The sequence below is a fragment of the Pan paniscus genome, chromosome 8 (assembly GCF_029289425.2).
Source record: "Pan paniscus chromosome 8, NHGRI_mPanPan1-v2.0_pri, whole genome shotgun sequence".
NCBI lineage: Eukaryota > Metazoa > Chordata > Mammalia > Primates > Hominidae > Pan > Pan paniscus.
Genome location: NC_073257.2, coordinates 136,239,882 through 136,265,666, shown reverse-complemented (window position 1 = coordinate 136,265,666; position 25,785 = coordinate 136,239,882). Strand labels below are relative to the sequence as shown.

Below are 25,785 nucleotides of genomic sequence, written 5' to 3'. Positions count from 1 at the left end.
CACACCGGATTAATTTTTATTTTTTTTTGTGGAGACGGGGTCTCACTGTGTCTCCCAGGCTGGTCTGGAACTCCTGGGATCAAGCAATCCTCCTGCCTCGGTCTGCCAAAGTGCTGGGATTACAGGCATGAACCACGGGCCCCCACCACCACGTTTTAGGAAATGTTCACATTGGAGTGTGCCCTCTGTTTCCAGCTGGGCCCCCGACTGGTCATTGTGGTCTAATGGAGTGTGGTGCCGGCAGCTGCCAGCGCCTGCCCTCTGAGAGGGGTGGCGAGGGGCACACAGGACCAGACTGCCCCTACTGTTGGATGACTGGGTAAGTCGCTTCCCTTCTCTGGGTCTCTGTTTTCCAATATTTAACATCTTGTTGTGGGCTAAGTGAAGTCCAAGTCCCTTCCGATTCTAACATGAGGTTGTCCCGGAATATCTATTTTGTGTTCTGAATTTAATAACCGGCTGTGGAGGGCACCACAGCCAAATCTGTACTGTGAGTGGGTTGCTGCCACTCAATTATCTGACAGCAGCTGCGAACAGGTGGGCAGTGTGTTTTCCATAGGCAGCGACGACTTTTGGAGGTGGATTCAGAGGCACAACTAAGCCGCGCGGCGCATCAGGGTTCAAGGGCATGGGGCTCCCGCAGCTGTGGCTGGGGCAGAGCTGGGGCTGGTCCCTCCCTCCAGGAGCACAGGGCGGGCGGTCCAGCCTCACGTCTCTCGGCCTCCAGCCACACCCGGCCCGCGCAGTGGGGGGCCCAACAGACTTTTCCTTTTCGGGCCTCAGTCTTCTCGTCAGCAAGGGCGGACAAGGACTCTTCTCGTCCCGCCAGAGGAGGCGACCGAGGGGCCTGAGCTCAGGTACAGGCCGGCGGGCTCAGGAGGCGCTAGCGCGGATCGAATCCGCGGGCGGAGCAAAGATCCTTGATGCGCGGCCGGTGGGGCGGGGCGGAGGACAGGACCCACACGATTGGTATCCTGCCCTCCGCCCCAGCCAATGAGCGGCGAGAGTGTCTTGGGGGCGGGGCAGAATCAGCCTTTAAGTTGCAGTGACGCTCCGGCGTCACTGTTGCGCTTCATAGACGCCGCGTGTACCCGGTTGTCGTCAGGCGCTGTCAGGTACCGTCTGGGCCCCGCGGTCCTGGGGCTCTGGTTCGGGCCCTGGCCCGGGTTCCCTGACAGCGGCGGGGGAGGCGGGCGGGCGCGGGGTGGCCGCGGCCCGGGTTCGGGGGATGCTGGCTGAGGGGGCGCGCTGGGCCTCGGCCGGGGAACGAACCCCGCTTCCGCGGCCCGTTTACTCTGCGGGCGGCTCGGACCCGGGCGCCCTGGAGTCGCCGGCCGGCGCGCAGCTTCAGGGGGCAGGGGCGTGGCGCCCCACGGCTTGCAGGCCCGAGTCCGGGTTCCAGCCCAGAGCGGCCGACGGGCGGGCGGGAGGGGCGGGAGGCAGGGAGAGGCTGAGGATGTGGCAGCCCCGCCTGCCAGACCGGGCGGAGCCGCCGCCCCCTGCGCTCGCGGCCTGTGGAGGCCAGGACTCGGCCCACCCGGCCCGGAGACCCCGAGGCGCCCCGGGGTTCCGGGGAGGAGGCCTTTGGGCACCCTTGGTTCCTGGGGTCGGCGGGGAGGCTGCGTTCTGGGGACGGGGGAGCTGTGCAGTAAACCGGTGGCCCTGGTCACGCGGCGGGGGCGCTGATGCAGCCTTGGAGGGCGGGGTCCTCCCGGCCTGCTCCTGCGCCCTGCAGATCGGCCTGCCCATCGCTCCCCTCTTCCAGCCTATGATTTTTTTTCTCCAGCCTCTGTCGAAATAAATAAAATTACGGAAGCAGAACCTTCCTTACAGTAACGTGCAGGTTAATTAGATGGTGGGGGATGGGGGGGGGCAACAGGACTTTCAGCATGAAAACCTGCCGTTGGGGGCTTTTTGCAAACCCTGCTGAGCATCAGTAAATGGGCCTGGCCGGTGCCTTTCCTCGATCGCCTTCCCGGGCGGGACGGGAGGGGTCATTGTCCGCCCTTTGCTGGCGAGAGGACTGAGGCCCGAAGTCACCTGGGCACTCGCCCTGTGACCCACCGTCTCCTTTTGTCACTCTACATCTTACCTTTTTGGTGTTCAGTTTTACCTCTTAGATAAATTACGGTGATAAATTAAGGGCGAACAGACAGTGACTTTGGAATGAAGTGGCTTTACCTTAAGAAATGACTAATGTTCAGTTTCCAAATTCTAAATTTCTCCTTCTGGGATTGAAAGGGTTTCTGTGGATAAGCTAGTTCTTTCAGTTAACCCCGGAACTGTTCTTTAGATTGTAATCAATCGCTCTTAGCCATGTGAAATAACAATAGACTCCTTTCATTAGAATATCCTGGTTCTGTCTTTAGATGAATCTTTTCATAAAAACGAGTGTTAAATTAAAAAGCTTATTTTTGGCTCGGCACGGTGGCTCACACCTGTGTAATCCCAGTATTATGGGAGGCCCAGGCAGGCGGATCACCTGAGGCCAGGAGTTTGAGACCAGCCTGGCCAACATGGTGAAACCCTTTCTCTACTAAAAATACAAAAATTAGCCAGACATCGTGGTGCGCGCCTGTAATCCCAGCTACTCGGGAGGCTGAGGCAGGAGAATTGCTTGAACCCGGGAGGCAGAGCTTGCAGTGAGTTGAGATCATGCCACTGTACTCCAGCCTGGGCGACAGACTCCGTCTCAAAAAAAAAAAAAAAAAAGCTTATAGTTTTGGGTTTACAGTTTTTAATGGTGTTTAAGATTAGTTTTGCATCCCCCCTCCCAAAGAAAAATCCAGTATAACTTTAAATAGTAAACATTTTTAAAAGGCATTTTTTTCCCTCAAAGCAGCTGTCTTAATATGTATTATCCCCATAGCGTGCCTTTATTACAGTTATTTGTGTGCATATTTTATGCCCTTTAGTGAGTTCTTGAGGACCTTTCAAATCTCAAACATTTACAAATAGTGATGAATGCACGAATTTGGATGTGTGTGGAGGGTGTGCTGTAGTTGACCCCAGTCCTTTCTCAGTAGTAAAACTAGTTGTTTGCCAATGATGCACTTGGCTTGAATTTTAGCCAGAATACTGATTACGTCAAAGAGACTTCTGTTGGTAGAACTTTTTTTTTTTTTTTAAAGGCCTGTATTTGTGAATGGTTACCTCAGGAAAAGTAAATATTTGTCAAAATAGCAAGAACAAATTTACTCCTCAAGTTGAATATTTTAAGTGGCTTTTGGACAACTTTACGCCGACTATTCTTTTAGAGTAAGAAAATAGTTTTTAAGAGTATAGGCTAAATTAACTTCAAAATGCAGCCTTTTGTGGAAATTCTACTGTAGGTATGTTCTAATGTAGATGGATGGGCTAGATGGAGCGAGTAATGGTAGCCTGAAGGACCCTGTTAATTACGTGGATAAAACCTTCAGTGTTAGAATTCTAGCTTGCCAAGAGCAATTTGTTCTCATTTCCAGGACCTGAGTATGGGCGTCAGGTAGATGCATGATAGCTGCCTGGAACACATTATTTTGACCTTTGAAGGCCATTAGATCTAATGAAGTAAACTCTTGATGAAGAGATGAGTTATTCTAGATGAGGTCAGAGAGTGAACACCCCCTCTTAGAGTTAGACTCAACTTGGTCAGGGATAGGTGATCCCATGGTCTTGATCACTTGCTACCTTGACTCCCTCAGGAGTCCTAAGTAAGACTGACCTCTTTATTTGATAAAGGCCCACAGGATGCCCAACCTGGGCTAGGTTCTAGGAATGCAAAGTGAATTTTACTGTTTTTTAAAGGAGCTTAGAGTATAGACTTACAGGCATAAAAACAAGTGGCCTGCAGTGTTAGGACCCGTTACAAGTCTGCACAGTCCCTGGGAGTCTCTAGGAGGGACTTAAATAGTAAATTCTATAGGGGAGGGTGAAAAAAAGCTAATATGGATGCTAATTATGCATAGAAAAAATAACCAAATGTTAATGGTTATCATGCAAGTGTAAAATTGCTGGTAATTTTCTTGTCTGTGTTTTCTAATTTTTTATCAACTGAAAAATGGTGTGTGTGTGTCTCTTTAAACAGTTTTAAAAATAAATCATGGCACTGTTGATTCTAATATTTCAGAAACTGGCTAGTTTTAAGGGCAAAAGGGAACCGAGTGGCCATTTTGTGCTGGATTTGGCACAGTAACATTAACCCATTTCATCCTCAGTGACACTTCAACCTCCTTTTACAAATGGGGAGACTGAAGCTCAGAAAGATTGACAGAATCACCCAGAGTTACTCTTCAGAACCACAGACAGAATTTAAAATCCCGGTCTCCAAACTCGGGATTTTCCGCTTGATTCTCCCGGTTTTGAAACCTTTTTGGAAGAGGATGTTATTGATGTTGGCTATTTTTAAGTCCATCTTAATTCTGCTCTAAGATTTCTCATACAGTGCCAAGCACAGTAACTTGAACACAGAAGGTTCTTTAATAGAAATGCGTTTACAGGATTTTGATACATCATGGCTCATCCAGTTTCTGACCTTTCCCAGTTGAATTAAATATCCAGACTTCATCTTAACAACCTTAAGAATAGCTGACCCAGGGGTGTGTGCCTGTAGTCCCACCTCTTCCTGAGGCTGAGGCAGAAGGATCCCTTGAGCCCAGGTGTTCGAGGCCAACCTGGGCAACATAGCTGAGACTCCATCTGTAAGTGAAAAGAAACAAAAACCTTAAGAATGAGTATTAGTAATGTTTTGAATGATATTATTTTGTCACCAGTTATTCTTTAATAAAACTGCCTAAACTTAACAGGTAAATGAATTTTTATCCCATTTCTGTTGGAAATTAGCCGTGCAGATAACTTTTATATAAAATAAGAATGTTGAATTTAGATAATCTCAGATATTCCTTTTTTTTTTTTTTTTTTTTTTTTTTAGCGACACAGTCTCACTTTGTTGCCCAGGCTGAAGTGCTGATGGCACAGATTGTGGCTCACTGCAGCCCAGAACTCAGGGCTCAAGAGATCTTTCCACCTTAGTCTTGGTCTCCTAAGTACCTGATACTCCAGGTACGCATCGCCACACCTGGCTAATATTCGTATTTTTTATAGAGACGGGGTCTCCCCATGTTGCCCAGGTTGATCTTTAACTCCTGGGCTCAAGTGATCTGCCTTGGCCTCCCAAAGCGCTGGGATTATAGGCGTGAGCCACCTTGCCTGGCCCTAGAAAGTTGTTACGGTTTAGAGCACCACTAAGTATTGCCTGAGTGTTTTACTGCTAATTTGATAGGCAAAAATTAATGTTCTAATTTTTTAGTTGATCAAACAATTTATTCATACTGAGCAAAGCATAAAGAGTCCAAGAAAGAAATCATACATGAGTGTTTTAGACTTAGCAGTAGTATTTTGGGGAAGTTACATATAGTACAGTTAGACATTTTTGCTAGCAGCTACCTCTAGTTGGATGATTCTTACATCACTTTTGTTTTGATTGTTGGTACCCACCCCTTTGAGATAAAGTCTGATGAAAGTTATGGACCTTCTTCTTGGAAAAATATACGTCTGCATGTAATTCTGCATTTTATTTCAGGAGATTTTGGACTCTCTGCAGACCGTCCCTGGATCTTGGGTTAAAAATCTGTATTCTAGACTGAACCGTGGGAAGAAAAAACAGTCGGTGAGTCTTTGGCAGACCGGAGTACTGGATTTTGTTTAGCAATTGCAAATTCCTGAACATACTGGATTTACTGGGTAGTGCCAAGTTTAAAGGGAAGTAAGCCAAACTCCAAGTATTATGTTTTGCTAATTTGGCAGCTCGAATCAAGAGTGGCTGTGAGATTATACATGGTTTGACTTGTCATTGGTAGACTTCTGTTGAAACATGAATTAACTAGTCTTTTAGAAAGTAAGTATAGATGGAATAAGTATGCCTAGTTTTTGGCAACTTTCTCCTAATCATGAATTTATCTTTAAGCTTTTTTTTTTTTTCCTTCCAGAGGTGATTCCTATGCACATGCTCTAATTTCCTTTTAATTATTAGTTTCTTTCATAGCTTAGTTTTTACTTCATGGCTTATCAGGATGCTTAATGGTAAATTGGGTACAAAGAGGTGTGTGAAGCCTTGTGGAGGGGCTAGTTTTAGGGCTGGGGGTGACTGGGGAGAGTAGCTATGGCTCTGACTTATGTGATGGGGCGGCAGGGTAAACACCAGCCTGCTCAGTGATGTTTAGACTTTAACACTCATACAAGTAACGGATTGTAGTTTGTAGTTTGACTCTCTCTAGTTTCTCAGTTACCTTTTGCTAACAATAGCTTTTTCGTTTGTTTGTGTGTTTGTTTTTTGAGACGGAGTTTCACTCTTGTTGCTCAGGCTGGAGTGCAATGCGCAATCTTGGCTCACTGCAGCCCCGTCCTCCCAGGTTCAAGCGATTCTCCTGCCTTAGCCTCCTGAGTCGCTGGGATGACAGGCATGCACCACCACGCCTGGCTAATTTTGTATTTTCAGTAGAGACGGGGTTTCTCCATGTTGGTCAGGCTGGTCTCGAACTCCCGATTCAGGTGATCCGCCTGCCTCTGCCACCCAAAGTGCTGGGATTATAGGCATGAGTCACCGCACCTGGTCAACAATATCTTTTATGCTACAATTTTTCAGGATAAGTTTTGTAGAAACAACCATCCTAGCAGAATAGATTGTTTTGTTTGGGAATCTCATATATGTGTGTGTGTGTGTGTGTGTGTGTGTGTGTGTGTATTTATGTATGTATGTATATGTTGGTCTAATTCAACTTGCTGTGAACACTTTAAAGCTATTGTAAGTTAACATTTTTTTCCTAGTCTTTTTGCCTTTCACCTTTGTTTATGATAAATTTGACCTACAGAAGTTTTAGATATTTGTGGCTAAATAAAAGATTTTAGGCTGGACACAGTGGCTCACACCTTTAATTCGAAAACTTTGGGAGGCCGTGGTGGGCGGACTGCTTGAGCCCAGAGGGATGGACAGTTCCTCTGTCTCCTGCCCCATGCCTAGTCTCTGGCAGTCTTCTCTGATTTGGTCTCCCTGCCTCTGGTCTCTGCCCTACAGTTGTAGCTGTCTCATAGCATTGTGCCTGATGGTATTGGACTGTGGTAGGTGCTTAACAAATACTTAGTGTTTAGCAGGTACTCAGTCAACACACAGTGCATTAGCTCTGGAAAGAGTCTTACTCTTATTGATTGGTTGGTTGATTGATTGCCTGATTGACAGGGTATCACTCTGTTGCCCAGGCTGGCCTCAAACCCTTGGGCTCAAGTGATCCTCCCGCCTCAGCCTCCTGAGCAGCTGGGGGCTACAGGCACAAACCGCCACACCTGACTCAAGATTCTCACTCTTTTTTTTTCTTTTATAGAGACTATGTTGCCTAGGCTGGTCTTTAACTCCTCGGCTCAAGCGATCCTCCCATCTTGGCCTCCCAAGGTGCTGGAATTACAGATGTGAGCTATCACGCCTGGCCATTTTTTTTTTTTCTTGAGACTGGGCCTTTCTTTGTCTCCCAGGTTGGAGTACAGTGGCACGATCTCAGCTCACTGCAGCCTCAACTTCCGGGCTCAAGCAATCCTCCCACCTCAGTCTCCTGAGTAGCCGGGACTGCAGATGCATACCACTATACCCAGCTAATTTTTCAATTTTTTTTAGTGATGGAGTCTTGCTCTGTTGCCCAGGCTGGTCTCAAACTCCTGGGCTCACGTGATCCTTTGGCCTCAGCCTCCCAAAGTGCTGAGATTATAGGCATAAGCCAAGGATTCTCACTCTTAATGCATTCTCTTTTCTTTGGACAGATCTGTGGTTTTTCTACTTGAAGGACACAATGTTTTCCAAACTAGCACATTTGCAGAGGTTTGCTGTACTTAGTCGTGGAGTTCATTCTTCAGTGGCTTCTGCTACATCTGTTGCAACTAAAAAAACAGTCCAAGGCCCTCCAACCTCTGATGACATTTTTGAAAGGGAATATAAGTATGGTGCACACAACTACCATCCTTTACCTGTAGCCCTGGAGAGAGGAAAAGGTACGTTTCAAATTAATCCGTCTCTTCCCTTTTCTTGAAACCTTTTATTAAAAAAAATTGCTTCCATATTTTCACAATATACATTTTTCTAGATGTGTTTAATGTGTATATTGCAGACATGGTTAATTCTTCTTTTTTTTTTTTTTTTTTTTTTTGAGACGGAGTCTCACTCTGTCACCCAGGCTGGAGTACAGTGGCACAATCCCAGCTCACTGCAACCTCTGCCTCCCAGGTTCAAGCGATTCTTCTGCCTCAGCCTCCTGAGTAGCTGGGACTACAGGCGTGCGCCACCACACCCAGCTAATTTTTGTATTTTTAGTAGAGATGGGGTTTCACCATGTTGGCCAGGCTGGTCTCAGACTCCTGACTTTGTGATCCTCCCACCTTGGCCTCCCAAAGTGCTGGGATTACAGGTGTGAGCCACCACGCCTGGCCAGTTAATTCATTTATTGAGTGTCTAGTGCTGCTGTGTTAGGTGCTATGGAGGCTTCAAAGAGGAACCATTGTCTTTGTCATGTAGACCTTACCAAGAGGGAATGCAAGAGAAATAAGGAAAGTACTGTCATATTGCTGTCATTTTTTTCTTTTAACTTTTATTTTGGCATAGTTTTAGACTTAAGAAAAGTTGTAACAAGTAGTACTGACATTTTCCTTTTATTCTTCTCCCAGATTTTCCAAGTGCTAACTTTTTACTGCTTTGGTCTTAGTGTGTTCACTCTCTTCTCTTCTCCCCCCCATGCCTGCATATTCTACATTGTTTTCTGAACTGTTTTGAGAGGAAGTTGCAGACATGGCATCTCTTCTTTTTTTTTTTTTTTTTTTTTTTTTGAGACGGAATGTCGCTTTGTCGCCCAGGCTGGAGTGCAATGGTGGGATCTCGGCTCACTGCAGCCTCTACCTCTCGGTTTCAAGTGATTCTCTTGCCTCAGCCTCCCGAGTAGCTGGGACTACAGGCCCACGCCACCACGTCCAGCTAATTTTTGTATTTTTAGTAGAGACAGGGTTTCATCATGTTGGCCGGGCTGGTCTCGAACTCCTGACCTCAGGTGATCCACCCACCTCAGCCTCCCAAAGTGCTGGATTACAGGCGTGAGCCACCGCGCCCCGCCACATGACATCTCTTTACCCATAAATACTTAGTGTGTCTTTCCAAAAACGCAATGACTTTTTGAGATAGGGTCTCATTCTGTTGCCCAGGCTGGAGTTCAGTGGTGTGATCATGGCTCACTGCAGCCTGGAACTCCCGGCTTCAGGTGATTTTCCCACCTCAGCTTCCCAAGTAGCTGGGACTACAGGTGTGCCTTACCATGCCTGGCTTATTTTTTGTGGAGATTAGATTTTGCTATGTTGCCCAGGGTGATCTTGAACTCCTGGTCTCAAGTGATCCTACCACCTCAGCCTCCCACAGTGCTGGGATTGCAGGTGTGAGCCACTGTGCCCTGATGACTTTCTCTTTTATAACCATAAAGTAATTGTAAAAATCAAGAACTTAACACTGGTACAGCAGCATTAGTCTAGAGACCTAATCCAGATGTCATTTGTTCTCTTTTATAACAAAAGAAAAACCTCCGATGAGTAGCATTCAGTTGTCATGTTTAGTCTTCCTTAACCCAGAACAGTTCCTCGATCCTTGGTTGTCTTGGTCTTCTTTCCCTTTGTATTAAGTATCTTGTGGGGACAGAGTGTAAAACTCTGTAAATATCCAGTTACTCATGAACTTTTACTCACAATTTCAGCATCCACTAATGATTCTTGCCTGAATAAATGATTACGGTGGTAGTTGCCAAATGGTGATTTAATCTACAATTTGGAATAAATAACAGCCTTAACCAAATAAAACCAAAGTTTATTACTTAGCTTTGTACCAGAAAATGACAATATAAGAGTATCACACATTTTGGTCATTTGCTTGTATTTTATTTGGTACCAGTACTGTAGACATATCTTCTTTTGAACTATTGAAAATCTGTTTCATATTACATGACATGGCAACCTTGTTTTTACTTTCCCACTAGCAATGTATGAGAGTGCCAATTTCTTCAGATCCTTGTCAAAAGTTGTTTTTTTAATTATAACCATCCCAGGGAGTATGAGATGGTATCTCATTGTGGTTTTAACTTGCATTTTCCTAATGATTAGTGATGTTGAACATCTTTTCATGTGTTTCTTGCCATTTGTATATCTTCTTTGAAGAAATAGCTATTCAAGTCTTTCCCTATTTTTTAAATTGGATTGTTTGTCCTTTTGAAATTGAGTTGTAAGAATTCTGGATATTAGATCCTTATCAGACACATGATTTACAAATATTTTTTTTTCCATCCTAAGGGTTATTACAGTCTACTTCTCATGATTTTTGTCTGTTATATGTAACTTCTGCTTTTTTATTCTTAAATTTTATTTATTTTATTTTATTTTATTTATAGGCAGGATCTTGCTCTGGTGCCCAGGCTGGAGTGCAGTGGCACAATCTCAACTCACTGCATCCTCTACCTCCCAGGCTCAAGCAATCCTCCCACCTCAGCCCCTGTAACTGGGGACCATACGCGCGCACTACCATGCCCAGCGTTTTTCTGTAGCGTCAGGGATTTTGCCGTGTTGTCCAGGCTGATCTGGAACTCCTGGGCTCAAGCAATCCCTGCCTTGGTCTCCCAAAGTGCTAGGATTACAGGCGTGAGCCACGGCTCCCTGCCTAACTTCTGCTTTTAAATTCTAATTTTGGATCCTAAATCTTAGAATTAGGTAAAGGTTTTACTCCAGAGTTTATAACCTTTTTGTGTTATTTTTGTTAAATGTGTGTTTTGAAGCTGGGCAGATAAAATACAATTCTTAGTAATTCCTTACAAACCAAAGTTTATTATGCCTGAGCTAAAACAAGCTTTAACTACAAATATATATTAAATAGAGGTTCATATATAGGCATTCAGAGGGCTTGCTAGCACTCTTAATTTTTGGACTTTATGCCGTATAGTAATTGTCTAAAATTATTTTCCTTTCTTATGTATTTTAGGTATTTACTTATGGGATGTAGAAGGCAGAAAATATTTTGACTTCCTGAGTTCTTACAGTGCTGTCAACCAAGGGCATTGTCACCCCAAGATTGTGAATGCTCTGAAGAGTCAAGTGGACAAATTGACCTTAACATCTAGAGCTTTCTATAATAACGTACTTGGTGAATATGAGGAGTATATTACTAAACTTTTCAACTACCACAAAGTTCTTCCTATGAATACAGGTAAAACATTTCCTTTTTTTGTTAAATACCCTCAAAAATAATCTTTTTATTTTTTGATAGTTTAACATTTTAAAAAATCTGAACATTTTTCTCTCCTTATAGGAGTGGAGGCTGGAGAGACTGCCTGTAAACTAGCTCGTAAGTGGGGCTATACCGTGAAGGGCATTCAGAAATACAAAGCAAAGATTGTTTTTGCAGGTATGTGAAATTAAATATTAACTTCTATGATTGAAACATACAATATAATTTACTGTGGCCAGGCATGGTGGCTCATGCCTGTAATCCTAGCATTTTGGGAGGCCAAGGCAGGAGGAGCCTTTGAGCCCTGGAGTTCAAGACCAGTCTTCTGGGCAACATAGGGAGACCCTGTCTCTATTTAAAAAAAAAAAAAAAAAAAAAAAAAAAATATATATATATATATATATATATACACACACACACACTCTTATATATTTTATATATAAAAAACATATATGTGTAAATTTACTGTTTTAATTTGCTGATGAAATACTTGTAATATGTTTTGCCTGGTACATGATACGTATTTGCTGAATGTTTCATAAAAATTTATGAGGGATTTCCTCTTCTTGGGATTATTTCTTCATATATGAGATTTTTCTTTCTGAACTCCATATTCCTCTCATTTGCCTGTCAGATTTTTTTCATAGCAGTTATCCAGTTAATTAGCTAGTCTCACTGGTGGAGGGTTTGTGTTGGGTGCTGGGGTTGGGTGAAGTTAGTGTGGGGCCGTGGCCTGCATAGACTGTGGTTTGAATCTTGATATTGGAGGTCCTGTTGTGCCATGTTCCTCTTAGAAGCTGTTGAAAAGAGGAGGCTTGGAGTTGCCCTTGTTAGGCTTCTGGGACTGGATGAAAGGAATAACTTGAATTTTGGTTAGGGAGACTAGCAATTAATTGAGAAGATGTAGTTTGACTGTTGGGTTCTTTATATGATATTCAAATGAGAGGTTCTGACTTGTTTTTTAAGCTTTTTTTTTTAAAAAACAAGTATGTGTAGATTTGTCACTATAATGGTCAAAGTTCATTCTTGTGATAGTTGAAATCATTAAATATTCTGCCTTGTGAACACATGCAGTTAAATGATAAACCCCATAACATAATAGAATCCAGAGTTCAACTGAAGGCCAGAGGTGATTGGTATTTGAGGGGACAGATTGGTATTCCCAAAGAAGAAATCTTAGCAAAACTCTGTAACTTGCCATTTAAAAATCTTGTGCTTTCGTTGTAGGACAACATAACTGTCTCTTGCAAACAAAAATGGTGTTTCTGGTGATTTTCATTCTTATAGACTGTGTCCAGTCTCTTTCTTAATAGCAAAGGGTGCAAAGATGTTTTCACCTGAGTATTGAAAGAAGCTGGTGAGTCAGTGGGGTGGAGAGACAGAGGAAGACTGTCCCTAACTGTAAGTCCCTTATACCTGCAGGGTAAGTGACTGAGGATGAGGTTCCTGAGGCTAGGCAGGGGAGAGCAAATAGGCTTATGGTCTAATCAGTGCATTTCTTCTTAAACAAACCTAGTCAAAATCAATGTGCTATTTTTTGTGGACAAGTGAAAGAAGAGATTACTTGTGGGTAAGGGATGCTGGTGAAAGAGGCTTTGCAAGAATAGTATTTAGAAACGAGATGAAGCCAAAATATGATAATCCAGCACTGATTAATGGAGTTGCTGCTGGCAGAAGTGGTGAGAAGATAAAAACATGATGTCACAAACTCCCAACCTCTCTGTTATTTTACATGGTGTCTTTCCTTCTTGAATGTAATCCTCTCTGAAATTATCTAGCTCACTTGCTTTACTGGTTTACGTCAGGTGTTTTCTCCCTGCTAGAAAGGAAGCTCCCTGAGGATAGGGATCTTGCCAGTTGTGATCATGATCTATTTCCCAACTTTTTTTTTTTTTTTTTTGAGACGGAGTTTCACTCTTGTCACCTAGTCTGCAGTCTGGCTCACTGTAACCTCCGCCTCCAGGGTTCAAGTGATTCTCCTGCCTCAGCCTCCTGTGTAGCTGGGATTACAGGCGCCCACCACCACGCCCAGCTAATTTTTGTATTTTTAGTAGAGACAGGGTTTCGCCATGTTAACCAGGCTGGTCTTGAACTCCTGACCTCATGTGTTCTGCCTGCCTCGGCCTCCCAAAGTGCTGGGATTGCAGGCGTGAGCCACTGCACCCGGCTTCCCCAACATCTTTATTATTATTATTATTATTATTATTTTTATTTTTTGAGACAGTCTTGCTCTGTCACCCAGGCCGGAATGCAGTGGTGCGATCTCAGCTCACAGCAACCTCTGCTTCCTGGGTTCAAGCGATTCTTGTGTCTTAGCCTGCTGAGTAGCTGGGACTACAGGTGTGCACCACCATGCCTGGCTAATTTTTGTATTTTTAGTAGAGATGGGGTTTCACCATGTTGGCCAGGCTGGTCTTGAACTCCTGACCTCAGGCGATCTGCCCACCTTGGCCTCCCAAAGTGCAGGGATTACATAAGTGAGCCACTGTGCCTGGCCTATTCCCCAACATCTAAAACAATGCCTGACATAGTAGATCCTCAGTCACCTTTATTAATGGATAAAAAATATTCCAGCAGAAAGGGAGACGTCTGTCATTTAGCATCATAAAGGATTATAATATCAAGGAAGGTAAAATGGAAACGTGTTTGGATTGCTTGAGGATCTTTTCTCCAAATGAAATTGGAAATGCATTCTGTTGTTAGCCTGCAGTATTGGAGTTTTGAAAGGAAAACCGCTAATTGTCTATGAAGGATATTCTTTCTCATATCACTATCATAAATGCACCTTCTCTAGAAAACATGCATTCAAGACCTCAATTGTTAGGGCTTGGTATTGGGTTGGGGATTATTGAAAGAAAAGTAAGTTATCTATCTTCAGGGGCTATATATTCCAGTCAAGAGGCTCAGTAGAGAGAAATGCCTAAAATAGGAATTACAAGGCCAGACCTAGTGGCCTTGTGTCATAGGAGCCATAGTGTTTAATATCAGACTTTGTTTTAACAATTGAAAGCCCACCGAAGGTGCACTAAAGCAAGCCCTTGATTTATTTTTTGAGTCAAACTTCTTGTGGTGTTTTGCGGGGATAGTGCTTATTGAATTTTGGGTTTCTTTGAAATAATCACTGTTTGTTTCTCCTTTGTAGCTGGGAACTTCTGGGGTAGGACGTTGTCTGCTATCTCCAGTTCCACAGACCCAACCAGTTACGATGGTTTTGGACCATTTATGCCGGGATTCGACATCATTCCCTATAATGATCTGCCTGCACTGGAGGTATTTCACTAGCGTCATAGTGCTCAGCTCATTGGGAATAGAAATTAAAGCTGTTGAATATATGAATTAAAAGTACATTATATGACAGTAATGCAAATTTATCTCACTTAAGTTAAGCCACGATTTCAGACTTGTTCTCAGTAGCGATCAATTAGTTTCCAACACAGAGAAAGCTGAGTTCTGTGATCTACTCTGTACAGCCAGCCAACTACTTTAGATGTGTGTCCTTCATAACAGTTAACTTCGGTGTACCTGCTTACTTACTAGGTAAAATTTCTGTTTGTAGCTAGCTTTTTAAAATTATGAAGTGGAAGACTTTTTAAGAAAGCCTTAAGTTGGCTTTAAAAGGCTATGTACTTTAGATTTAATTTAAGTAATTAATTTCTTTTTTTGAGACAGAGTCTCACTCTATCACCCAGGCTGGAGCGCAGTGGCACAATCTCGTCTCACTGCAAACTCTGCTTCCTGGGTTCAAGTGATCCTCCTGCCTCAGCCTCCCAAGTAGCTGGAACCACAGGCACACACCACCACACCCAACTAACTTTTCTATTTTCTTTAGAGACATGGTTTCGCCACGTTGGCCAGGCTGGTCTCGAACACTTGACCTCAAGTGATCTGCCCACCTTGGCCTCCCAAGGTGCTGGGGTGACAGGCATGAGCCACTGTGCCCAGCCAGATTTAATTTAGGTACATTTGTGTATTAGAAAACAGGCTGGGCATGGTGGTACATGCCTGTAATCCCAGTGCTTTGGGAGGCCAGGGCTGGAGGAGCACTTTGTGTTCAGGAGTTCAAGACCAGCCTGGGCAGCATAGGGAGAGCCTGTCTCTACAAAAAAATTTAAAAATCAAGGTCAGGCGCGGTGGCTCACGCCTGTAATCGCAGCACTTTGGGAGGCCGAGGCAGGCAGATTGCTTGAGGTCAGGAGTCGAGACCAGCCTGGCCAACAGTGAAACCAGAGACAGTGGTGAAACCCTGTCTCTACTAAAAATACAAAAAAAATTAGCTGGGCGTGGTGGTGTGCACCTGTAATCCCAGCTACTTGGGAGGCTGAGGCAGGAGAATTGCTGGAACCCAGGAGGCAGAGGCTGCAGTAAGCCAAGATCGTGCCACTGCATTCCAGCCTGGGTGACAGAGTGAGACTCCATCTCCAAAAAAAAAAAAATGAAAATAAATAAAAAATTAGCTGGGCATGGTGTGCAGCTACTTGGCAGGCTGAGGCAGGAGGATCACCTTGAGCCCAGGAGTTCGAGACTTTAGTGGGCCATGTTTGTGCTGCTATACTCCAGCCTGGGCAACAGAATGAGGCAAAAAAGGAAATGTAGGCTAGTGTAACTTAAAGGTGAGGTATTTGGAGCTTCTGATAATTGAATGGCAGTGAATTTGAAGTCAGAATTTACGTTAGTGCGAAAACTTGATTTGCATACTTAATAGAAAATATGTGTGGTATATGCGTTCAGATTTCCAAGTGTGGTAGAAAGGAAGTTATTAAAACTTATTCCTGTTTCTTCTGTAGCGTGCTCTTCAGGATCCAAATGTGGCTGCGTTCATGGTAGAACCAATTCAGGGTGAAGCAGGCGTTGTTGTTCCGGATCCAGGTTACCTAATGGGAGTGCGAGAGCTCTGCACCAGGCACCAGGTTGTCACGTTAGCTGTTTGTGATAAGGCTGAATGTCGAGTTAGCTGTTTGTGATGAGGCTGAATGGGCTCCTCCCCAACTCCTCTCTGAATTCTGCTGATTGGATAAATGCAAAGATTAAATTACTTTCCACTAGAGGGCGATGGCATTCTAAGAGCTTAAGTACTTCCTAGTGCTTAGAAACCTGCACAGAAGCTGACTTTTTCCTGTCTCTGGCCTTGTCCTGGGCCCTGTGCAGAACTGCAGACCTGGTCTTAGCGTTTCCTTCCTCGCTGCTCTAAGAGCCTTTCACTCTGAGCCCCCGCAAGCCCTTTGTTGTATTCTCTCCTCCTTTCCCCCAGGGCTAATAGTAGTATATTTTGTTTACCATTTGAGAGTTTCTGTCACATATTAAATGTTTGTGGAATAAACAAATGAATTAATTTGTTCCCAGAGGGTAGTTAGGTCCAGAAAAGCCATACAAAACCCTCACCTTTGCATCAGCACCTTTTCACTATGTAGAGCAGGGCAGAATGGGCCTCTAGGGAGATAGTGGCCTGACAAAGGAAATAGTTGGTGAGTCTACAAGATTCTTATAGGATACTCTTGAAATTGTGTGTAGTTAAAACATTTTTACAAATTTGAGGGCACATCAGAATTACACATTTATTGTTGGTGGGGGGACAGTGAAATAAGGATGGCTATTTTCCCTGTGGAAATGAAAGTGATCACTAATAGGGGTATTTTTTTTCCCCAATAGGTTCTGTTTATTGCTGATGAAATACAGACAGGATTGGCCAGAACTGGTAGATGGCTGGCTGTTGATTATGAAAATGTCAGACCTGATATAGTCCTCCTTGGAAAGGCCCTTTCTGGGGGCTTATACCCTGTAAGTTTCATGTTCCCCCTCTTTCCATTTCCTACTCTTGTAAAATATACCCCTAAAGTATTTATACATCAACTGATTGTGACAATAATGCTTTCAGATTGTTTGATTTTACCAAGTGTGCTGCAGGCCACCCGGAATATCTGTAATAAAAACATTTAAGGGACCAGTGTGTGACCCACTTACTTATTGCCTGAAGAATTGAGTGTGCCTTGGAATTTGCTATGACATTGGATTTGGGTGGAAACAGTTTACCCTCAAAGGACTCCTGTAGACTCCTGTCCTTTTTTCCAGTGTTCAGAAACATGGCATATTACTAATTGTTTAAAACCATGACTGGTGAACAAAGAGACTGAAAAAAATTAATGTTTGTTGTAGTTCATGTCTTGGGTTTGCCTTTCAGAGCCAGTAATTGTTACTACATCAGAGGTCTCTGAAGTATAGATGTTTTTGCTGAATAGACAAAACTTTTGCTAAAAAGAATGCTCAGCTTTGTTTTTTAAGCATTTAAACAAAGCATTTCATCTCGACGTTGGAAGGGATTGTGAAATTATATCATTGCAGAAATAGCTTTTCTCTTTTAGTTGCAAAATTATATTGTTTTGTGCCATTGAAGTGTACCTAAAGTATTTGTAATGTTTTAGGGTATGACTAAGTCATTAGGTTGTTACTGGTAGTTAGGTTGGCAGATGTAAACTCTTTCGTTGAAGTCATTAAGTATCAGTTTCTTGGCCGGGTGTGGTGGCTTATGCCTGCAATCCCAGCACTTTGGGAGGCCGAGGCAGGCAGATCACCTGAGGTCATGAGTTTGAGACCAGCCTGGCCAACATGGTGAAACTATATCTCTACTAAAACTACAAAATAAATAAATAAATAAATAACATGTGTGGTGTGGTGGTGGGCACCTGTAATCCTAGCTACTTGGGAGGCGGAGGCAGGAGAATTGCTTGAGTCCAGGAGGCAGAGATTGCAGTGAGCTGAGATCACGCCACTGCACTCAAGCCTGGGTGACAGCGAGACTCTGGGGAAAAGGATGCTTAGTAGAATGCTTAGTGCTGAGAAATGACATGGTGAATTGACTGTCTTTCAGGTGTCTGCAGTGCTGTGTGATGATGACATCATGCTGACCATTAAGCCAGGGGAGCATGGGTCCACATACGGTGGCAATCCACTAGGCTGCCGAGTGGCCATCGCAGCCCTTGAGGTAAAGACTGATACAGCCACACAGTGTCTATTCTTTAAAGCAATGTTGAAGTGATTTTTAATTTGGGCCCACTGGTATAATAAGAAATTCAATAAGAATGCCAAATATTAGAAAACATGAAGTATAGAGGAAAAATTTTAGGAACAAGATATTCTCAAAAAGTAACTTAAACTTGGCCTAGTAGACTGGATTTCCTCCGTGGGCTTCCTGAGTTCACAGTCACCTGGCGCTTTGAGTTCTTCGGCCCTGGCTGGCCCTCATAGAACTCTCAACTGTGACCCACCTACCAGACCCGTCTTTTTGCTTAGCAAGCAAGTCTTCTTTCAAGTGTGGATTTATAATGTTTTCAGACTGATTTTTTAAGTGCCTGCTGAAGGTATACAATTATTATGTAGTCTCTGAGGACAGATCTTTGTGAGGGGGGAAGAAACGATTGCAGTTTAGGAACTACGTTTCGTCCATTGATGTATTCAATTAATGACAGTATGTGAGTTGCATTAAATAAACTTTAATCCTTATTTTGCCATGAATGATTGGCAATAGATTTGTGATGAAAGCAAGACTCTGAGCTAGTGTATGTTTAATTAGAAATTAATACAGGCTTTGAAAAATAGCAATGAAAATTAAGTTCCTCTGGTCTTTTATCTAGTCATGTTTTTCCTGTGTTTACAGTCCCCGTTGCCCTCCAAAAAACAAAAAAAGGACAGTCTTAATATTTGTATAATTTTTCTTTAAACGTAGGTTTTAGAAGAAGAAAACCTTGCTGAAAATGCAGACAAATTGGGCATTATCTTGAGAAATGAACTCATGAAGCTACCTTCTGATGTTGTAACTGCCGTAAGAGGAAAAGGATTATTAAACGCTATTGTCATTAAAGAAACCAAAGGTATGGAGATAAAACATTTACTCAAGATAATTTTTTAAGGAAGACCTAAAATACACTTGGTATTTTATTTAATTAATTAATTTATTTTTCGAGACGGAGTCTTGCTCTGTCTCCCAGGCTGCAGTGCCGTGGCGCAGTCTTGGCTCACTGCAAACTCTGCCTCCTGGGTTCAAGCAATTCTCTGCCTCAGCCTCCTGAGTAGCTGGGATTACAGGCGCCTGTCACCACGCCCAGCTAATCTTTATATTTTTAATAGAGACGGGGTTTCATAATGTTGGCCAGGCTGATCTCAAACTCCTGACCTCGTGATCCGCCTGCGTTGGCCTCCCAAAGTGTTGGGATTATAGGCGTGAGCCCACCGCGCCCGGCCACACTTTTTTTTTTTTTTTTTTTTTAAGATGGAGTCTTGCTCTGTTGCCAGGCTGGAGTGCAGTGGCGCCATCTTGGCTGACTGCAACTTCCGACGCCCTGGTTCAAGCGATTCTCCTGCCTCAGCCTCCCGAGTAGCTGGTATTACAGGCACGTGCCAACACGCCCAGCTAATTTTTGTATTTTTGGTAGAGATGGGGTTTCACCATGTTGGCCAGGGTGGTCTCGATCTCCTGACCTCGTGATCCGCCTGCCTCAGCCTCTGAAAGTGCTGAGATGACAGGCATGAGCCACTGCTCCTGGCCACACTTGGTATTTTAATTGGGTGTTGGGATGTTCTGTTTGAAACTGCTGACTGACATAATGACCAAACCTTTTAGACAGATTATTGTCTGATTTATAATTACATTAAGAGTATAAAAAATATAGCTCTTTTCTAAATGAAGGCACATTTAACCAATTTGACCCTTGTTCCTTTAAGACACTTATTTTTCTGCCTTAAATTAGTCATGCAGTATTTAGAGAGTTCAAGTTTTTTTGTTGGTGAGTCTGAACTTGAAAGTGTCCTCTTTGCTATCCTTCCCTCCCTCACTTTGATGCTTTGTGTCAATAGAGGTTATAGGAGCAGCAGAGATAATGATATGAATGACAGTTATGGGGTCAATAATAAAAATAATGCTGGCTGTCACTTAATTGGGTGTTTGATGTTTTAGTACATCCTTTGTAACCTTTAGGTGTTCCTTGCTGGATTTTCTTGTGATAACTCTTCCTTTTAAAGCAACAATTCCAACCTCCCAACCTTGGCTGCACTTAAAGAATCACCTGAGGGGCCAGGCGCGGTGGCTTATGCCTGTAATCCCAGCACTTTGGGAGGCCGAGACGGGTGGATCACGAGGTTAGGAGATCGAGACCATCCTGGCTAACACAGTGAAACCCCATCTCTACTAAAAATACAAAAAAATAGCCAGGCGAGGTGGTGGGCGCCTGTAGTCCCAGCTACTCAGGAGGCTGAGGCAGGAGAATCGCTTGAACCTGGGAGGTGGAGCTTGCAGTGAGCTGAGATCGCGCCGCTGCACTCCAGCCTGGGCGGCAGAGTGAGACTCCGTCTCAAAAAAAAAAAAAAAAAGAATCACCTGGGGAGCTTCTTAAAAAAATGAGTCAAAGCCTGGCCTTACCCCAGGGATTCTGATTTGACGGATCTGGGACGGGGCACAGGCATTAGCAATAGCCTTTAAGGTGATTCTGATGTGCAGCCAGGTTGAGAATCGCTGCTATAATATGTTGAGCTCAGGAAGCGAGTCCCTTTTTGGAATGTGTAGTGTTCACTGGGTTTTGAGTATTGCCCATTTTATGTCAGTTAATCATCTGTATCATACCCAAGTTCTTTTTTTTCTTTTTTAGAATTTTATTTATTTTATTTATTTTATTTTTTGAGACAGTGCCTTGCTCTGTTGGGCTGGAGTGTCTGTCGCCAGGCTGGAGTACAGTGGCATGATCTTGGCTCACTGTGACCTCCACTTCCTGGGTTCAAGCGATTCTCCTGCCTCAGCCTCCTGAGTAGCTGGGACTACAGGCATGTGCCACACCACGACTGGCTAATTTTTGTATTTTTATTAGAGATGGGGTTTCACCATGTTGGCCAGGATGGTCTCGATCTCTTGACCTCATCATGATCTGCCCACCTCGGCCTCCCAAAGTGCTGGGATTACAGGTGTGAGCCACTGCACCCAGCCCATACCCAAGTTCTTTTGCATTAGTTCCTTGTGTGATTAATACAGCAGCCTTAGCACATTTTTTTTTTTTTGGCTTGGTCTTTTTCATTTATGAAAAACTATGATATGTCTAATCATATCATTCAAACCTAGTTATGTGCTTGCTGAAAAGTGAAGAGTAACTTCATTTTTAGGAGTAAAAACAAAGCAAGCTTGCAGCTCCAAGCTTCCCTTTCTTTTTTTTTTTTTGAGACGGTGTCTTGCTCTGTCACCAGGCTGGAGTGCAGTGGCGCGATCTCCGCTCACTGCAGCCTCCGCCTCCTGGGTTCAAGCGATTCTCCTGCCTCAGTCTCCCGAGTAGCTGGGACTACAGGTGCACACCATGATGCCCAGCTAATTTTTGTATTTTTAGTAGAGACGGGTTTCATCATGTTGGCCAGGATGGTTTCAATCTCTTGACCTCGTGATCCGCCCACCTCGGCCTCCCAAAGTGCTGGGATTACAGGCATAAGCCACCGCTCCCAGCCCAAGCTTCCCTTACTTGAGCAAGTTCTGTAAATTTTGTTTTGCCAGGCTGCACTTTGCCCATACATATGGCAAGGGATGTTTAAACGTTTATCTTTGAGCATGTACGTTTTACTATTTTTCTTTAGATTGGGATGCTTGGAAGGTGTGTCTACGACTTCGAGATAATGGACTTCTGGCCAAGCCAACCCATGGCGACATTATCAGGTTTGCGCCTCCGCTGGTGATCAAGGAGGATGAGCTTCGAGAGTCCATTGAAATTATTAACAAGACCATCTTGTCTTTCTGAGGGTAGCCAGCTGTTTTCAGTGGTCCCCGGGAGCCAGCTGGAGACAGGTGGTCCTGTAAAAGCTTTATTCCTAATGCGGGCACATTCCACTCCCATGACTCTTCAAAAACTTTTTTTTTGAATATATTTTTTTCAGTTGATACATAATAGAACAACGTTTATGAACCTGCCATTTGCTTTGTAACGTAACTAAGATAATGTAATGGCATCTATATTCAGTTGAAGTATTTTGATGTGCATGTGTACTTCCTAAGGTGAAATGCATCTATATACAGACAGCCTCTAAATCAAGTCCTTCAGTATAATTGATATATGTTTTTATAATTTCCTCACTGGTATAAGTGTTTCATATTTGAAAAAGTTATCTCTGGGTATTGCATAAAAGGCTTCATCTTATAAAGTGAAATCATTGTTATTGAATTTTAGGAAGGATTAATGGTTAAGTGTATATAAAATACTAATATTAAGTAAACTTCATATTGGCCAACACCAGGGTTGTATTCTATGGATGTCATTATTTTGAATTAAGAATTAGTGTTTAACATTCCTAAATTGTTTTGAGTGCTTGATTATAATTTGTAAAAAATGTTTATTTTCAATATTTCTTTAAATTTAAAATAAAGCTTATATTTCAAATGTCTGTTTTGTGATGATTATTCACCTTAAAAGGAAGAAGCTGAGGCAAAATTAATATAGAATGTTTAGGTGGGCCAAGGTTGGGGACTGCAGCTCGGGACACACTTCCAGGTTGCCCTGGAGAGTGCTCCAGAGAACACTTTTTAAAGAAAAAAGGATAGATCAGCTGCTCTTATACCCTCTACTGACACAAGGTGAAGGGGTGATTACAAAAGTTGTTTATCAGGAATTCTCATTGGCTTACAGAACTAACCTTGGTTAGTGATTGGCTATATGCTGTTGAACTACAGGGTATATGGCATTTGATAGATACTTGGCTTTAAGAGGTAATTATGTAGCTTGGGAGAGAGTGACCTGACTACGGTTTCATTCTATTGCCTCTCTGGGCCTGATAATTTAGTTTTTATTTTTTGAGATGGAGTCTTTCTCTGTCGCCCAGGCTGCAGTGCAGTGGCGCGATCTCAGCTCACTGCAACCTCCACCTCCTGGGCTCACATGATTCTCCTGTCTCGGCCTCCCGAATAGCTGGGATTACAGGTGTGCACCACCGCACCCAGCTAATTTTAGTATTTTCAGTAAAGATAGGGTTTCATTAAGTTGACCAGGCTGGTCTTGAACTTCTGGCCTCAGGCGATCCCCCCAACTTGGCCTCCTAAAGTGCTGGGATTACAGGCATCAGCCCCTGTGCCTGGCCTGGGCCTGATAATTTAAAGGGGCCTCACGTTCTTCAGTTACAAGATTTCTTTATTCCCCATGTCACTATGCTATTACTGCAGTGTTATCAGTTACATTTTTTTTTTTTTTGGGACGGAGTCTCGCTCTGTTGCCCAGGCTGGAGTGCAGTGGCGCAATCTCGGCTCACTGCAAGCTCCGCGTCCTGTGTTCACGCCATTCTCCTGCCTCAGCCTCCCCAGTAGCTAGGACTATAGATGCCCGCCACCACGCCCGGCTAATTTTTTGTATTTTTAGTAGAAATGGGGTTTCACTGTGTTAGCCAGGATGGTCTTGATCTCCTGACTTTGTGATCCACCTGCCTTGGCCTCCCAAAGTGCTGGGATTACAGGCGTGAGCCACTGCGCCCAGCCTATCAGTTACATTTTTAAGCTTTTTGAGATTTATTTATTCCATGTGTTTTCTTTTTTTTGTATTCTTTTTTTTTTTTTGAGACAGAGTCTTGCTCTGTTGCCTAGGCTGGAGTGCAATGGCGCGATCTCAGCTCACTGCAACCTCCGCCTCCCAGGTTCAAATGATTCTTGTGCCTCAGCCTCCCAAGTAGCTGGGACAATAGGCCTGCACCACCATGCCCGGCTAATTTTTGTATTTTTAGTACAGATGGGGTTTCACCATGTTGGTCAGGCTGGTCTCGAACTCCTGACCTCAGGTGATCCACCCGCCTTGGCCTCCTAAAGTGCTGGGATTACAGGCGTGAGCCACTGTGCCCGGCATATTCCATGTGTTTTCTAACAGCATTTCAACTGTGATCTACAGAAAACTAGAAGTTATAAAAAGAATACATCTAAAAGATAGGTCTTATACTTCCCTTTCAAAGTAGCATGTTCTCTGTGCATATACTAATATTTATCATTTTTTTAAAGTTATCCTTTTTATATGTGGTGTTTTGCAACTTTCTTTTTCTTTTTTCTTTCTTTCTTTCTTTTTTTTTTTTTTTTTTTACCTGAACAGAGTATTTTGGATGTTTTTCCGTCTTATTCTCAAATAACTAGTATTTCATCATATGTGGGTATACTGTAATTTCATCTCATATTGGGACCATTTGACTTGAATAAAACTTGTGACCACTTCATATCTTTTCACAATGGTGCAAAAGTGCACAGTGTTTCTATGGAGTAAATCCCTAGAAGTGCCTTGCTTTTCAAAGAAAAAAAACTCAAGTTAATTGTGTCACATTTCTCACTGCCTCCCCCAGGTTCTAAAAAGTTACCTCTTAGCAGTATGAGAGTTGAGTCTTTGGTACTCTGTCAGGGTAGTGTTCTGTCACTGAATGACTACGTTTAAATGAGTTAGCAGTTACTGGGAAGGCTCCTCATACCAATTACAACTGGGGTGGCACCCAGGCCAGGTAAGCTCTCCAAGGCATTCAAGGTTGAGAACCTGTCTTAGGAATCTTATTAAGATGCAGATTTTTGTTTTCGAGACATAGTCTCACTGTCACCTAGGTTGGAGTGAAGTGGTATGATCTCGATTCACTGCAACTTCCACCTCCCAGGCTCAAGCGATTCTCCCACTTCAACCTCTCTACTAGCTAGGACCATGGCCGTGTGCCACCAGATTTGGCTAATTGGTTTGTATTTTTGGTAGAGACAGGGTTTTGCCATGTTTCCCAGGGTGGTCTTGAACTCCTTAGCTCAAGTGGTCCACCTGCCTCGGTCTCCCAAAGTGCTGGGATTATAGGTGTGAACCACAGTGCCCAGCCTTAAGATGCAGATTCTAATTCAGTCTCTGTGTGTGTGTGTGTGTGTACTGGAGATTCCACATTTGCAAGTTGCCTTAGGACATACTATTATTATGATGAGTCAGTTTAATTTGAATTCAGTTATTCTCACCAGAGATGACTTAGGGCAGGTGATTTTTAACAAAACTATCTTCCTGCTAAATTCTTTGAAGGCTTTAAAAGTCAGAGAGGACCCAGAGGTAGGAAAGTACAGGGAGTTGTGGAGACGGTGGCCAATGACGATGAGGGCCTTGGGTAATTTGGGCTTAATTTGGTGAGCAGTGGGGTCACTGAAGAAAGGGGTTGAAGCAGGGGTGTGGCGTGATCCTATTAGAAAATCCTAGGCTGGGTGCGGTGGCTCATGCTTGTAATCCCAGCACTTTGGGAGGCTGAGGTGGGCGAATCACCTGAGGTCGGGAGTTTGAGACCAGCCTGACCAACGTGGAGAAACCCCATCTCTACTAAAAATACAAAAAATTAGCCAGGCGTGGTGGTGCATTCCTGTAATCCCAGCTACTCGGGAGGCTGAGGCAGGAGAATCACTTGAACCTAGAAGGCAGAGGTTGCAGTGATCAGAGATTGCGCCATTGCGCTCCAGCCTGGGCAACAGAGCGAAACTCTGTCTCAAAAAAGAAACAAACAAAAGAAAATCCTTTCTGGCTGATGGTTTAGGG

The 25,785-nt window shown here is 43.6% G+C and overlaps 1 protein-coding gene across 2 annotated transcripts; it reads left to right on the top strand.

Annotated features, from left to right (window-relative positions):
* OAT (ornithine aminotransferase) lies at window positions 1-22,663 on the top strand. 2 transcript variants are annotated; one of them, XM_034931652.3, is made up of 12 exons: window positions 1,064-1,115; window positions 4,910-5,040; window positions 5,561-5,647; window positions 7,786-8,013; window positions 11,021-11,245; window positions 11,348-11,443; window positions 14,409-14,536; window positions 16,051-16,173; window positions 16,913-17,041; window positions 18,129-18,242; window positions 18,984-19,128; window positions 21,863-22,663. In XM_034931652.3, the coding sequence occupies exons 4-12, from the start codon at window positions 7,815-7,817 to the stop codon at window positions 22,021-22,023; spliced, it is 1,320 nt and encodes a 439-aa protein (XP_034787543.1). In that variant the 5' UTR covers window positions 1,064-1,115; window positions 4,910-5,040; window positions 5,561-5,647; window positions 7,786-7,814; the 3' UTR covers window positions 22,024-22,663. The 2 variants fall into 2 exon arrangements, with proteins under 2 accessions (XP_008967612.1, XP_034787543.1); XM_008969364.4 differs by lacking the exon at window positions 4,910-5,040 and having other exon boundaries at window positions 1-1,115.
* The last annotated feature ends 3,122 nt before the right edge of the window (window positions 22,664-25,785 follow it).

Coding starts and splice junctions, on each gene's coding strand:
- OAT (XM_008969364.4), top strand. CDS start 7,815: ATGTTTTCCAAACTAGCACATTTGCAGAGGTTTGCTGTACTTAGTCGT. Junction 8,014..11,020: donor AGCCCTGGAGAGAGGAAAAG/GTACGTTTCAAA, acceptor TATGTATTTTAG/GTATTTACTTATGGGATGTA. Junction 17,042..18,128: donor TTTCTGGGGGCTTATACCCT/GTAAGTTTCATG, acceptor ACTGTCTTTCAG/GTGTCTGCAGTGCTGTGTGA.